The sequence below is a fragment of the Cyphomyrmex costatus genome, unplaced genomic scaffold (assembly GCF_001594065.2).
Source record: "Cyphomyrmex costatus isolate MS0001 unplaced genomic scaffold, Ccosl1.0 scaffold92, whole genome shotgun sequence".
Lineage (NCBI taxonomy): Eukaryota > Metazoa > Arthropoda > Insecta > Hymenoptera > Formicidae > Cyphomyrmex > Cyphomyrmex costatus.
The window spans coordinates 112,381-128,732 of NW_017280506.1; the positions used below are offsets into that span (position 1 = coordinate 112,381).

At 37.3% G+C, this 16,352-nt stretch overlaps 1 protein-coding gene across 2 annotated transcripts; it reads right to left on the bottom strand.

Moving 5' to 3' along the window:
• Nucleotides 1–13,165: 13,165 nt before the first annotated feature.
• Nucleotides 13,166–16,097, bottom strand: Ubi-p63E (Polyubiquitin-63E). Of its 2 annotated transcripts, none has more exons than XM_018550029.1 (2): nt 15,979–16,097; nt 13,166–15,150 (listed from the first exon to the last, which is right to left on the bottom strand). In XM_018550029.1, exon 2 carries the CDS (start codon nt 15,142–15,144, stop codon nt 13,312–13,314), a length of 1,833 nt encoding a protein of 610 aa, XP_018405531.1. In that variant the 5' UTR covers nt 15,145–15,150; nt 15,979–16,097; the 3' UTR covers nt 13,166–13,311. The 2 variants fall into 2 exon arrangements, with proteins under 2 accessions (XP_018405531.1, XP_018405530.1); XM_018550028.1 differs by lacking the exon at nt 15,979–16,097 and adding an exon at nt 15,453–15,701.
• Nucleotides 16,098–16,352: the final 255 nt, after the last annotated feature.

Here is a 16,352-nt window from a genome sequence, read left to right on the forward strand (position 1 = left end):
AGGGGGGGGGGTTGGGAGGGAGAGAACGATACAGTTTCGCGTATATCATACGAAAAGAGACTCTTTCCTGAAACGACGACGACGTCTACTCTTCCGCGCCAGAAACTGCTTTTAAGACGGGACGAAGTTTTCTCCGCTGCTAGGCGGGCACTGACACAGTTCTATCGAATTACTTATCGAAGCCGCATAAGACTGCGCGACTCGAGCGTCGTTCATCACGAGACGAATGCGAGGAAAGTACGACGATCGGGTCCGCAGGCGACCGCCTTGCATATCAAGTTCGCGTGCCGCGTACCGTTCCTCGCTTATTATAACGGATATTAGCGACCGCAAAAGCTGCAGCGCGACGTCTCTCGTTCGCCTGGTCGTGTCGCGAAGTAATCGCGTCTTCATGCGAGCGATTCAAAACATTCGACCGACCGGATCCTGGTAATTCGAACGCCTCGATAATCGTCTGATCGATTTGTATTTTTTTTTTTTTTTGCAGTTCGCAGATTATTATAATAATCGCCTTCCGACGCGCGCTGCGTGAAGACGTCGATTATATTCTCTTGAAATTATCCATCATCGCCGCGAAAGGCAATAAACAACGTTTCCATCATCTGGGATCATTCAGATTACGATGGAGGAAATGTGAAAGAGAAACAAACTGCGCGGCGCAATGATTACAGACGATCGACGAGATCTGCAGAACTAGTGATGGGCGAATCCCACTCCTCAAGTTTTCAAACAATTTGATCGTATAAAGACTCGAATTGCTTGAAATATTATCGAGAAGCTCGGAAGTTCTGAAATTCTTGGGAGTCTCAAGTACCTGGGAAATCTTTTCCTGGAGAAGTGTTTGCATATCTAAAGCATTTGAAATACTTGCAAATAAAATTCGTACGTTTTATTGAATAAAAAATTATAATAATAACATGAAATTATGAACGGACAGATATATTTTTAAAGTGTTGAAAACTTTCGAGACTTTAAAAGTTTCGATTGCTGTATCAATTCGAGATTTGGTTATCGAAGAGTTTTCCTTCTAGAACTGTACTCCTGCATAATTACCGAAATTTAAGAGACATCTAAAATGTTTAATACACTTAAAAATAAATAAAATTATGTATAAAGGACTCTTGTTAATAAATAAATTAAAAAATGAATAATGGGCATAAGAGTCAAAAATGAAAACTAATCTTATATGTCAATTTAAAAAAAAATTTTTATTACGAAGATAAAATAGAAGATTGATGTTCTTAACAATATAATATGATATTGACATTAAAAATAAAATTATTCGTATCTGTCAAATACAAAATTTAATATAACGTAAAATTATAAAAGAAGTGATTATATTTTCAAAATCTTGAAGACTTTCGAGACTCCAAAAGTTTCGATTGCTGTATCAATTCGAGATTTGGTTATTTATCGAAGAGTTTTCCTTCTAAAACTGTACTCCTGCATAATTAGCGAAATTTAAGAGACATCTAAAACGTTTAATACACTCAAAAAAAAAATAAAATTGTTATTCGTATCTGTCAAATACAAAATTTAATATAACGTAAAATTATAAAAGAAGTGATTATATTTTCAAAATCTTGAAGACTTTCGAGACTCCAAAAGTTTCGATTACCACCAGTTCGAGATTTTCGTCGTGTATTCAAAGAGATCCGTTACTTACATCCCGCCAGATCTGATAATTTTGTACTAGAAACTAAGTCACTATTAAGTTATATAGAGGGCTCTGAGGAAACGCGGGAGACGAGAGCCGGCCACGGTAAGAGGAAGCTTGGCGTTTGGGTCTCTGGTTACACATAGTGTTTCACGGAACACCACGATAAGAGAGAAGGTAAATGAAAATAAGCGCTGAAGTAGATCCACGACGTGAAAGCCGGTCGGGTCTGAATTGGAGTTCTGATTAATAATCGCTCGGAGTCATCGGCGATTTAAAAAAAAAAAAATCCGTCTGGCGATTGTGACTTCGAGTCGACGCTCAAGTAATTCCACGGTTAATTTCGATCTTCGACACGCCACGATGCACACGCGAACTGTAAAATGTAATTTCTATTATCGATGTTACTTCGTAATAACGTTATCACACTTTTTATACATTCGTAACCATGACGACGCCTTTTCCGTACGCGTTAAAATTTTTAAGAGACACGAAGAGGAGGAAACGAATAATGAAAATACATTTCCACGATTCGATCGTCGAATTGTACTTCGCGTAAATATAGAAGATGTGAAAAAATAAATATAACAAATGAAATATTGTTATCCGCAAACAAAAAATCGCTAGACGCGCGTAAAACTTTATCGAACGGCAAACTATTGTTGACAGCAATAAATATACTCTGTCAGTATATATTGTTAAAAGCGTTTTATTGCGCGCGACGGATCGCACAAACGCGAATCCTCGGAAGATCGCGTGCGACTTTTCTACGCGAAATATATGGAACTGCGCGCACGGCGCACAGAATGCAAATATATATATATATATATATATATATATATACGATAAATTTCGCGAGTGTCGTCGGAGTACGGAAATTAATTAATACCGTTTCACGTGCAGTCATAAATAACGTAAGGCGTTCAGTCGGCTATTATCGTCCGGTGGCCGCGCGCGCGCGCGGCTAGTTCGAATTTCTGATATAAATTGGCGACTCTCTCCTCTCGCGAACAATAGTGGCCTAAAGCGTTTTCGTGTTCGGTATTTGTGTTCGGGCAACACAATGTAAAAGGGCTTCGGTGAAAATGAAATACGTGTGTACGTTGGGATACCGAAAGTGCGCGCATCCATCCGGCTTGTTGGTGCATGCATATGGAAATGCATCTCTCCGCTGTGCTCGCGCGTCTACTTGCACGTATACGGCGTTACACCACGTCGGTTTGTTCAATTGCGAAGTCATAAAATCATGCACACCGATCAGAAATGCAGATTTAATTAGCGTGCACGAACAAGAATTCGAATCAAATCGGTCGCAATTGGAAGTCTTGAGTCAAAAGCAGAAATTACGTTAGTGCGTCACACTGCTACCCCTCTGTACTTAAAAACAACTTTTTATGATTATTCCTTTCCGGGCATAATTATATGCTGATTAGAGCTTCATAACGTTTCTGACGTTTCGCAATAAATGAAATAAAAAAATCCTATTTAGTATTATATAAATGAAAAAATTCTTCATCAATTTTCAAAGCATGTCCCACGCGTACTTTTCATTTTTCGTATATTTTTCACGGGAATGAAGATAACTATTCAAGAGGATGAAACATTTTTTTCATATACTTTTCATATATGTATTTAAAAAATCGTCAAAATACGACATCTCGATACGTTGTTCCAAGTTAAAGCTATCGATAATATTTTTAGATGAGTATAGATGGTACATGTACGGTATAAATAAAAATATGAAAGACTGATGGAAAATTTAAAGAAATTTTATAGATGTAAATTCACTTCTATAGCTCCCCTTGTGTATAATAATGTTGTGAAGAATTTACACAGCTGGCTGTAAGTAAAGCCGTAATCACACTACAGACTCCCAACTCAGAGTCGATCGAATAGAGTGATTTCTATTCTCGAGTCGGCAATCGCAGAGTCGGCTTGCTGTGATTGGTTGAATTATAGTCGGTAGTCCGAGTCAGTAGTCGAGTCTAGAGTCCCTATAATAAGGAGTCTGGCCAATCTTTCTAGTTTGACAAAACATGGCGTCGTAGATAAAGGTGTGGTCAACTGACGTGATACTATAAATATATCGTAAACAGTATATAATCATTATAAATAAATAAAATAAACAATTTTTTAATACATAATTTGATAAAAGATCACAGACTGTGTAAAAAATAAGTGAAATATATATATATATATAATAGAAAACAAATTATACATGCTGACATAAAAATCGATTTCTAACCTTTAAAATTGTATCTATTCAAAATGTGCATTATAACTAACAAATTTTATAAAAAAAATGCCCGGCTGCTGCGTGCCTAATTGCTTTAATAGTACCGAAAGTATTATAGTACTTGAGGCATCTTATTGGTTCCCCGCCATATTTTGTCAGCACCAATAGAATTAACAATAACTTGGCCAGACTCCTTATTATAGGGACTCTAGGTCGAGTCAGAGTCGGGAGCCAGTAGCGTGATTACGGCTTAAGTTGCTGGTGATCGCACCGACCGCGTTGGACCGCGTGCGATCGCCGCGAGGTCCGATCTAAACGTATAGACAAAACGGGAGATCGGATTTCGAGGGAGATACTTACCGACGTACCGCGGACGACACGCGTGCAATTACCCGCCCAGTCCCAGCGTGATTTATCGCCCGTATACGTTTTCGCGAAAACAAACAGGGCGTGCACGCCGCGCCGCGCGCGCGCACGGCCGAGTTGCGAAACTCATTAGCATACGTAATGGGCGCGGAATGGTCCGCAAAAAAAAAAAAAAAAAAAAGGGCTAGAATCGAGGCGGATTCGAATAAAAATCCCAGCTAGGTCAATTTGCGGGTATCCGGGTATGCGCAAATTGCGCTCGGGCCCGAGATAGAGAACCGTCCGGTTCTCCTGTTAACTGCGGAGCATGCTTTATCCGATCGCTCTACAAGCATTTCGGATTGTGCGTGTATCCCAGCGACTCGTAATTCGATTCCCGGGTGAAAAAGAACAGGTTAACGGGCGGCGCCGATGCCAACGACGTAATAATATAGGAATCGCGAAAATGATCGCCGCGATAATCACGCCGACTTCAATAAGGAATAAGCGAAAGGGAGAGTGGAAGTGAGTCGTCACGAAAGTTATCTCGTTATGGCGATTTCCTCAATTGATTGTTACAAATCAATTGGATCTCGAACTATCGATTTCATCCCTGCGTTCTCGCCCGATACTTTTGCGATAATTATTTTTCAACTTCTTTCCATAATTGAATAACATAGTCATAAAACTTGTATCTTTTTCTAAGTTTCTCCGAGACTTTAATGAGAAAAGCATCGTTATTATCTTAATGTTTTATTGCCTTTTTTATCACAGAAGAGAGAGAGAGAGAGGGAGAGAGAGAGAAAGATTCAATAAAAAGATACACTTTAAAAATGAAACTGTCGCAAAAAATCGTCGAATTTTTAAATAGAATCTTCGCTTTCGTTCTTGCTCGTTTCGTGAACATTCGGGGTAAACTCGACGCTCTTACGTTTTGTTTCAAAGTCGGGAAGTAACGCGTTATTATTTTCGTTATACTTTTTTAGGTAATTACTTTTTTTTATAACAGTAATGGAAATGGTAACGTCATTACATTTTTATACAGCAGTTACTTTATATTATCTCTTATTATCTTTATAACTATTCAATAGATTATTGCATTTTTAATTGACTAGAAATGTTTTATAATAAAATTTTGAATATTACAAAAGGTGTTTTGCACTACATTAGGTTGCATTCTAATAGTCCCTGCCAGTATTAAAAGTCTGTAGTATACATAAAATTTTTAATGAATCTGCGTTTGTAGATTACAATTTAATTTCCCAAAATATAAAGACGATTATCATAAGACCAGTTTAGAATTTTAACTTCAATATTGATTCACACAATTAATTATAATAATATTCTAATGTCATAAAAAAGTAACGAAAAAGTGACGATCTTACTTTCTAAGTAACAGTAACGCGTTAGTTTTTAAAATAATATATTAACAAATAATAATAACGAGGTATTCCTTTCTTTTTGCAAAAAATAACTGCAACGATAACGCGTTACTCTCATACAGTATAACGTTCTCAAATCCTGATTTCTTTCGCGTTTCGTGGGAGGATTTTCTTCCGCTTTCGATCTCCCTCCGGCCGATAATCGCGAGTAAAGAGGCGCTTAAGGAAACCGACGCGACGGAAGAAAGACACGCGAGTCTTTCGACAAAAGTCTTTTAGCCTTAAGGATTGCGAAACGGCGCTTTGAGCTTGCAAGCCCACCGCTCGTGCAATCGATGTCGGGTAGGAGAGAAACTGCTATGACAGTAGGAAACAGCGAAGCGGAATTTCGGGAATGGAGTCCGCCTGGAGCAGCCGGTCCGTGGAAAGAAACCAATGTACCGTGAGAAAGCGAACCCAGTCGAAACGACAGAAATGCCGATGGTGATTCCGGGGGTGAAACGACGGGCGACATGCGGGATGCTGCGGGAAAACGCTGATCCTCGAGGATCCTCCTCGTATAAACGCACATTTTCACTCTAATTGTCTGTCCTATCACTTTCAAATTAATGAAAGAATAATAGAAAAGGTTCGCACAGAAGTAGAGTATTGGTTTCCAAGATCGGCAGAGAGTTACGTCGTAATTGAAGGAAAAATGGCGGAATAATTGGCTGTACCGTAAATGACAAAGAACGCGGAAAAGCGATGATATATATATATATATATATAGTAGAATATCGCGCGATAATAACCGGTTCTTTGACGAATTAAAAGCTAATTTTCTCTCCAACTGCAACGCCAAAAGGTACCAATTGCTCTCGCTTCGATGAAACGCCGGAAGAATTAAGTTCGCTCCGCGTTCTCTTATTTTTCCTCGAAAGTTCGCGACCTATCTCGACCGTCCTCCGAAATAACCGATTCCATTTCGGTGCGCGCCCGCGTTCGCAAGCTGCGCGCGGCGCGGAGGGGAAGCCCGGAAAAGCCGCGCGCGGGAAAATTTAATAAATCCTTGCCGCGCGCGCCTCTCTCAATTCTATCCGGAGAGACTCTCGCGTTCGAAGTTAAATTTCTCTGACTCCCGCGATCTCTCCTACGAGACGCGCCCGCTCGCTCGACCCTCGTTCGCTATAATAGCGACAAGTTACTTCTGACCCGTCAGACCCTTGCAACGCCTCTATATTTAGACCGGGTCGAACCACCAGAACGGCGAGAAAACATAAAAGAAAGCACGCAAGCGGGAGCGCGCGACGAGATGCGGCGCGATGCGGCGCGGAGAGAAAAGGACCGATGCGAGGAAAGGACCGTCTCGAGATGGCGATATCTCGGACGTCGAAAGAAATCGGATTATGTCCTCCGTGCGGAGGACCCCGCGACTTCTGGCTCGCAGCTGCGTTATACGGAAGCGATTGCAAAAACGCCGTCGCACTCAAAAGAGCCCGCCGCTGCATCTTTGCCGTCTCCTCTCGACGCTCGACAATAACGTGGGAGACAAAAAGTCTGTCAACTCCTCGATGAGCTCGAAGTCGATTCCCTTTCTCCCCCCCCCCCCCCCAACTTTAAAGCTGCGGAAGGACCGCGAGAGAATAAAGGCGGCGATTTTCGATAATTAAACGTCAAAGCTGCGAGATGACAAAATATTGTAGATATATTTTAGCTTCAAGTTTTGGCTACACTTTAGAATTCACCCGAATTCGTGACTTTTGTTTGAAAATATTATAATAAATAAAAACGTTGGTACTTTCATTCTACCGTACATCGAACCGGAGCGAAGAATTAATGGACGAAGGTCGATTGTAGGCAGGACATCGTGGACTCGTGCGGTTTATATTCGTTGCCTCGCGTATACCAGAATCGGCGGTGGTAAGGTCGACGCTGTATATTACAGTCAGACAATATGCGGCAAGAAAAAGAACAGCAAATTTATGAACGCGAGTTCAACACGACGCAGAAGCGTATTTAACGGTTCATGGAACGTTTTTGTTCCTATTTCTGGAGTTTAATTTCTGTATACGGGGTCCTTCGTCGGTAAAAGGTTTCGATGTAGCATGCAATGGTATATATACATTCACGGGCGAAGTGCGATAAAACTCATATCATCAAATTTATTAATACTTTCGTATATTTTTAAAAAGAGTTATATATAATTTTTACCAACATTTTCAACACAAAAATCAAAAGAGAACGAGAAACGTTGTTGCGTTAAAATATAAATTTTGTTATATACTCTATGAATAGAATTCGCTACTTTTTCAACTGCGAACTCAATAGTTATGTAAATAGCTATTTGTTTTTTTATTTCCTTTAATTTTGGCACAAAATCATTCTGCGTCAAACACGCGCCTGTTATATTATATTTTTACGTTCATTTCGATGATTCTGCAAGTGGCATTTAATTGGAAATTGGGCTCCCCCCGTTTCACTTCCGTCATGTTTGGTCGACTGTAATTGATAACAATCAAATAACGTCGAACGGCAACTGCGAAAATTTAATTTTATGCAAACGTGAGATAAAGTCTTCTTCAATATCCTGAGTTTCCTTGAATAGTTCAGTGAATATAAAGCGAGAAGAGTTGTTCTGAGTTATTACTAATACAATTTGTACTTCATTTGAAAGCGAAGAATGTACTTCTTTGAAACTATTGACTGAAAAAATTTACCTCTCTTTGCAGACACGAGTTTTTCTTTAAATATGTAAAACCTAAGAAATCGATCTTTATGAAGTAATAATTCAATAATAGTTCTTTTGTATGATTAAATTTTTGGTACATTCTAACCCGATAAACACAAACTACAAAAGTACATTATAATGTAATATAATATTATATATTAATAATTTTTTAATTTAAATGTAAATAAAGAGCATAAGAGTCAAAAATTAAAATAATCTTAATGAAGAAAAATCTGATGGCTCGACGCAGAAGCCGAAACATGTAATTATTGTTAATAACATCAACTTTATTTAAACGTCATTATCATACTATTGTTAATAACATCTACTTTATTTAAATGTCAATATCGTTAGAAACATAAATTTCATTTAAACGTCATTATCTGAAAACGTCTATTTTATCTTTCGTAATATATTATAAAATTTGACATTTAAGATTATTTCAATTTTTGACTCTTATACCCTTTATTTATAGTACATTTAAATGTATTTATTAACAAGAGTCCTTTATACATAACTTTATTAATAATTTTTCACTCAACAACATTATTATAAATACAACGCAAACACACGTTGTGCGTAACAATTACATTGTGACTAAGAAATTACGATATCGATGTCATGATATTACTTTGCGATGTTTGCCGGGAATCAACATTTTTTCCGATATTCCAAACTCGGCTGCGCTTTCTCGCAGTAATAATCTTCAGCATGTATCTTCACAATGCCGCGAGAACGGCGTGCGATTAGAACTCAAGGTGTTAAGGGTTCCTTCAGTTAATAGGCATTTCTGATGTATCTCGTAACTTACCCGGCACCGTCGAGAGGAGTATCAAACAAACCGCCAAGCCACTCATCTTCGCTGATGGATCTGTTGTCTCGTACCACACCAGCTCGCTTCAATCTCGTATCGACTTTAACGTCCCCGGCGTTTCATGCTTTATCAGGCCAACTTGGAAGAAGGAAAGGAAGCCGAATCACTTTTCAACCCTTTTCCTGTCTCTTTAGATTACTGCTCGCCTTGTCTCCCTACTGATTTTATTACGTTAATGTGACACAACTTAGATAACAGCAGTTCGAGCCGATAAACCGAGATGAGATGTTTAAATACAGATTTTTGTGCGCGGTTATTTCGACGACGTAAATGTGGACGTTTCTTTTTATAGCGTCGTGATAATGAAGGAGAGTTGAATGTCCGCTAACACGTATTTCCAAAGTCTATTTTTCGAGAAGTAAGTATATAAGTATTCAGCAAATAATGCAAACTAACAATAACATCACATTACTGTTATAATTCAATTCCTACAATATAAATATAACACATATTGAATATGTAACAGTTATATCATCGAGTGGTAAATTATAACGTTAACGTAACGTTACTACATTAGTAGACGTTTGCTGGAGAGTGATAAAAATTTAGCGCGAGAAACATCTCAATTCACTTTTTACGAAAAAGAGTTTAATAAAAAATTACTCCAAATTTTATTGTGTACAATTTTCTGTTACACGTCTGCGCGTTTTCTTACAAAGATATACTCTGACATGATAAGAATTCAGTTCCTTCATGGAATCGCCGAGGGACGGAATAAAACTTTGGACTCTGTCGTCCCGCACGGAGCTCGGCTTTTACGGAATGACGCGGATCCGTACCCAGCGTTGTGCCCAACGGCGCTTCGGGGGAAGCTTATCTCGCGTCGTCGGCAACGCGGCGAGAGCACCGCACACACGGATGCTGTGTGACTGACGCCGGTTATGCACGCGTCGCACGCCAAGCACACGGGACCAGCTCGAGGACCGAGTTAGACTGAACGCACAAGTCCGTGGTTCTCTCTTCGAGTTCTCTCAGCCCTACCTAAGGTACAAGCCGTATAACTGGGTATGGTACACGGGGACTCGCCCGCCTCCCTGTGGATAACGTTTTCTTCCATCATTAGCCGTACGCATAAATATACACACGCATGGCACACACGAGCGCGACACACGCTCGCGTGCACGGGATGATCGATGTGTGTCGCGTGTATCCGTCCGAGAGCGGGTTCGTCAAAGCGAAAATGAAATCATCGGTGAAACGACTGTCCGGACTTGATTCGTTGAGGTTTTATCCAGGAGAGGAAATTGGGGAGTGTAATATTCCATGAAGAGCATCAATCCTCTGAGCATTTTATAGACCTGAAAAATTGAAATTGCGCCAAGGAGGATATTAGTTATCAAAATTCTAATAAAAATTCCAGAAAAGCATTGATTAGTTTTAGAATAAAACTTATTCTAAAATTTAACTATGTTACATGTCCTATATGTTGCGTAATATGTGTGTGTATGACATTTTACATTACAGTTTAATTATTGTTTTAACTATCTTACATCAATTCTTTTATTTATCTACAACTGTAAAAGCTAAACAAATAATTTAAAAAGTAACGCAAATAAATTATTAGTATGAAATAAAAAGAACGCATTTTTTTTTTTTCAGTTACTTCCAATATGATTTTTCACGAGCGATAGTTATCGTACAACTATGTTTTTTGAAAGATTGAATAGAACGAGTGTGGTAGAAAAATATGTTATCAGTAAAATTACATGTTTTTCACTGTGGATGGTTATTGAATTCCACGTTGAAAAAAATACTTTTGCATCTCGCTGGCGCGCGAAAATTTTAATTCATTACTCCACTGCATCCAAACATGCGCGCTACAAATAATTGTCGAATGCAACAACGGTACCGCTAACAATTACGACGACCGCTTTTATTTCGTCCACGGAAATAAGATGAGATCCGATAACGACGAGAGCACACTTTCGGTTCTCTTTCAAATAAACTACTTATTCTCTCATCTTCTATTAAATTTTGCTTTATCACGATATTATTGAATAGTTTTTTTGTGTAGGTAATTGAAACCATCAATATTTTTTATCTATATAATAAAAATATTTCTTCTACTATAAATAAAAACATAAAAATTAAATTATAATTAAACTGTTAATGTTTTCTACGAAGGTTTTTGGCATTATTTTGCTAAATGTAAAAGCAATTACCAATGCGTTTTTTGTGTAAAAATAGATTCGTTCTAGATAGAAATGTATTTTTAAAAATTAAAGTAATAACATTTTCTTCAACACAACTGATTTTATAATTTCTTTAATTTTTTTTTTTTAATTTTATTATTTTCACATCTTTTGATTTTGTTCTCATGCCAAGTTACAGATACATTGTTTCAATATACGATTTTGCCATCCTATACATATTGCTAATGTTGTGTAACGAAGAAAGAAATCGAGGAGTCAGTGAGAGGTGTGTTGTTCTTAATATTGGAATGAGGAATTTTTGTTGAACGTCTGACGAGGACTCAAACCAAGAGTCGAAACTTGTTACGACATTTTATATCGAGCGATTTATTTATATTATTATATATTGACTGATATTCTAATTTTTAATTGTGTCTAAAGCGGCTAAGTATTTCATGTATTCTTTTTCTTTAAAAATTCATATTATAATTTTAATGTTTTAATCGCTTTTTTGTTTACTTACGAATTGACTCTCATTGTCCTTTACCTTGTTTTAATTATTATTTTCATATAAAGAGTACTTCAACTTTAATTTTGTTTGATTTTATAATATTATTAATTATTTATACTTTTTAAAAGGAACTATATAATTTTTTAGAATAAAAATTCTATTATAAAAATAAATTCTTATAAAAATTAAACTACTATTTTTTTCTTATACAAACGGATTTATGAAATTATTTTTACCTATCTAAAAATTTCTTTTATCAAAAGTGTATATTTATATAAAAATACAGTTGTTAAAATCTTCAAATAAAAATTGCGTTATATTCTTACTGTGCAATTATTTATATGTATATATATGTATTTTGTAAAAATCAAGTTTAAATTATTTTTCAAAAATTATTTTCTAGTTTTCCTAAAGTCTCAGAGATAAACTAATTTAAAATTAGACATTTTATATATTAAAAAATTTTTAATTGATGTATATTTTAAATTTTTCAGAAGTAATAATAAGTAATACAAAAGAAAAAAGTAGTACAAAAGTATAATCTTTTGCTTTTCATTCCATTTATATCGAACATGTACATTATAAATCTAGTACGTTTTACGCTTTTATAATCTCTTCTTTTCTTTCTTTTAAATTACATTATTACTTACACAAAGGTAGTGTATGTATAATTAAATACTTTGTCTACTTAATAATAATACTTATAATAAATATACGAGTGTCAGCAATATATTGAGCTCGAGTAGACAGTACGAACTGAATCAGTTATTCTCGCGGAAAAGACCTAGTGGCGCCATCAGTTAGCGATGAAGAAAAGGTTTCATGAAAAATCTATAATATGTAATCTTTAAAATAATTTTCACAAATTATTGACAAGTATATTTATTTTAAAACAAAGAATAAACAAGCTACTCATTATTATAAAAAGAAATATATATATATAGTTTATTCTTTTCTCACTTCAACTTCTTACATTGTTCATCTTGTTTTCCCACATTGGAAAAAAAGGAAAGATTTTAATAATATATAGAAGTTCAGCTGAACTGACCTATAAATGCTCATATTTGTTAAATTATTTATGAATTATCTATTCGTTAATTTATATAATCTCACTAAAAATGCTAAACACAAAGCTTACGTAAAGAGTTCTCTATTATCATTAGAAACATTAAACAAGTTCTAACATTAAACAATCTAAATAAATATTAATAGATTCAAGAACATATTTTAGGTAATAAAAACACAATATTAATATCTCATTATTAATAGTTTATTATAAGGAATCATAGAATTATAAAAAAGAAAAACAAGACATAGCATGTGAAATTAATTTTCCTTTATTCGTCAAGATTCTGTACGAAAAATTTGCATGTGCGAATTAATAAAATAAAAAATTCATACTAGAATATATTGTAATTAAACGATTTAATACAACGCGAAGCTTTAGCAGAGATCACAATTGTGGAATCAGACATTTCCGCCTCTAAGTCGAAGTACAAGGTGAAGTGTAGATTCTTTTTGAATATTGTAGTCGGACAAAGTCCGTCCATCCTCCAGCTGTTTGCCCGCGAAAATCAGTCTTTGTTGATCGGGAGGAATGCCTTCTTTATCTTGAATTTTCGCTTTCACGTTCTCGATCGTGTCAGACGCTTCGACCTCCAATGTGATAGTTTTACCAGTGAGAGTCTTGACGAAAATCTGCATACCACCGCGAAGTCTCAAAACCAAATGCAGGGTAGATTCCTTCTGAATGTTATAATCAGAAAGCGTGCGGCCGTCTTCAAGCTGTTTTCCGGCAAAGATCAATCTCTGCTGATCTGGAGGGATTCCTTCTTTGTCCTGAATTTTAGCTTTCACGTTTTCAATCGTGTCCGATGCTTCGACTTCCAGAGTGATTGTTTTGCCGGTGAGTGTTTTGACAAAAATTTGCATACCACCACGTAAACGGAGAACCAAATGCAATGTAGATTCCTTCTGGATGTTGTAGTCAGAAAGTGTGCGGCCGTCTTCAAGCTGTTTTCCGGCGAAAATTAATCTCTGCTGATCTGGAGGGATTCCTTCTTTGTCTTGAATTTTAGCTTTCACGTTTTCAATCGTGTCGGATGCCTCAACTTCCAGAGTGATTGTTTTGCCGGTGAGCGTTTTGACAAAAATTTGCATACCACCACGTAAACGGAGAACCAAATGCAATGTCGATTCCTTCTGGATGTTGTAGTCAGAAAGTGTGCGGCCGTCTTCAAGCTGTTTTCCGGCGAAAATTAATCTCTGCTGATCTGGAGGGATTCCTTCTTTGTCTTGAATTTTAGCTTTCACGTTTTCAATCGTGTCGGATGCCTCAACTTCCAGAGTGATTGTTTTGCCGGTGAGCGTTTTGACAAAAATTTGCATACCACCACGTAAACGGAGAACCAAATGCAATGTCGATTCCTTCTGGATGTTGTAGTCAGAAAGTGTGCGGCCGTCTTCAAGCTGTTTTCCGGCGAAAATTAATCTCTGCTGATCTGGAGGGATTCCTTCTTTGTCTTGAATTTTAGCTTTCACGTTTTCAATCGTGTCGGATGCCTCAACTTCCAGAGTGATTGTTTTGCCGGTGAGCGTTTTGACAAAAATTTGCATACCACCACGTAAACGGAGAACCAAATGCAATGTCGATTCCTTCTGGATGTTGTAGTCAGAAAGTGTGCGGCCGTCTTCAAGCTGTTTTCCGGCGAAAATTAATCTCTGCTGATCTGGAGGGATTCCTTCCTTGTCTTGAATTTTTGCTTTGACATTTTCGATCGTATCTGATGCCTCAACTTCCAACGTGATAGTTTTTCCCGTCAGGGTTTTGACAAAGATTTGCATTCCACCACGTAGACGAAGAACCAAATGTAAGGTCGATTCTTTTTGAATGTTATAATCAGAGAGAGTACGGCCGTCTTCAAGTTGCTTTCCGGCGAAGATCAAACGCTGCTGATCAGGTGGGATGCCTTCCTTGTCCTGAATTTTGGCTTTGACGTTTTCGATCGTATCTGATGCCTCAACTTCCAACGTGATAGTTTTTCCCGTCAGGGTTTTGACAAAGATTTGCATTCCACCACGTAGACGAAGAACCAAATGTAAGGTTGATTCTTTTTGAATGTTATAATCAGAGAGAGTACGACCGTCTTCAAGTTGCTTTCCGGCGAAGATCAAACGCTGCTGATCAGGTGGGATGCCTTCCTTATCTTGGATCTTTGCTTTTACGTTCTCAATGGTATCAGAAGCCTCGACTTCCAGAGTTATGGTCTTCCCGGTCAACGTCTTCACGAAAATCTGCATGGTGCTCTGTAATAAAATTTTCGTTATAGACGGTTATCTTTAAAATAACATATATATATATATATGTATATATAATCTAATTATATATATATAAAATAAAATAATTATCTAATGCTCAATTTCTTCACTTTCAGATAAATCAATTATAATATTTATAATTATTTATAAAATGACGACACTTTGGAAGATACAAATAAGTCACATAAAAGACGCGGATAGATCATAAAAAAAAAAAAAGAATAAACTGCATTCACTTTTACAGTAAAGCCATACATAAAATTATATTAATAACCACGAAATGGAGACACCTGGCTGGAGATCACAGCTGCTTGCATGACGCAGTAAAATCAAGGGCCGCCATTTTGGTTGGTTTTAGTGCTCGTCATGCTCGCGTTACCAAGCGTATGACGCCATGTCACGAAAACGTGAACGTAACGACGAATATTGGATCAATACTTTATTCCGCTCATTTCCTACGTGCTTCTCACGCTGATGCAGATTCGAAACGACTTCTCGATTAGATTTCGGAATGTACCAACTCGATAAAAAGCGCCAATCAAAATATATATATATATATATATACAATGCTACGATCTATTCCGCCTAGCAACAGGCCAACAGGCTCGAAACAACGATCGATTATACATTTGGAAATGACTCATCCGAATCTATGACGTGTTTCTTCGAAAACCTAGCGCGCCGATGGCTATCGGACAAATTCCACGATTATAATCATCATCATCTACGCCTCGTTCGCATAAACGAATTAAATTTCCGACTGAGGGCAAAGATTCCGAAACCAAGAATTAATATCGACGCGTATAGTGAACTTACCTTTTGTTTGAAAGCTTCTCGCTATGTGTAATTCCCTCACAAGACGATTTAACAACTATCGTAGAGCAGACACTCCTCGGCTCAAATTCACAGCGACTATTGAAACCGTTGGCGTCGCGAGCGTTGCTTTTATACCACGAAGTCGCGTATGACTGCGAGTGACGCATGCTCATATCCGATTGGTCGAAGAACGTCGACCGATGCAGCTGATTGGCTCGCTGGTGGACTACGTCATTGATCGGCGTGACGTATACTGATGCGTATCGACTTGGCAACAATGGCAACAAAGAACACTCCAGACTCTTCTAGAGTGTTCTACGTGGTTCTCTGTAATTCTATAGTATTATATATTATATACAGAGCGTTGCAAAATT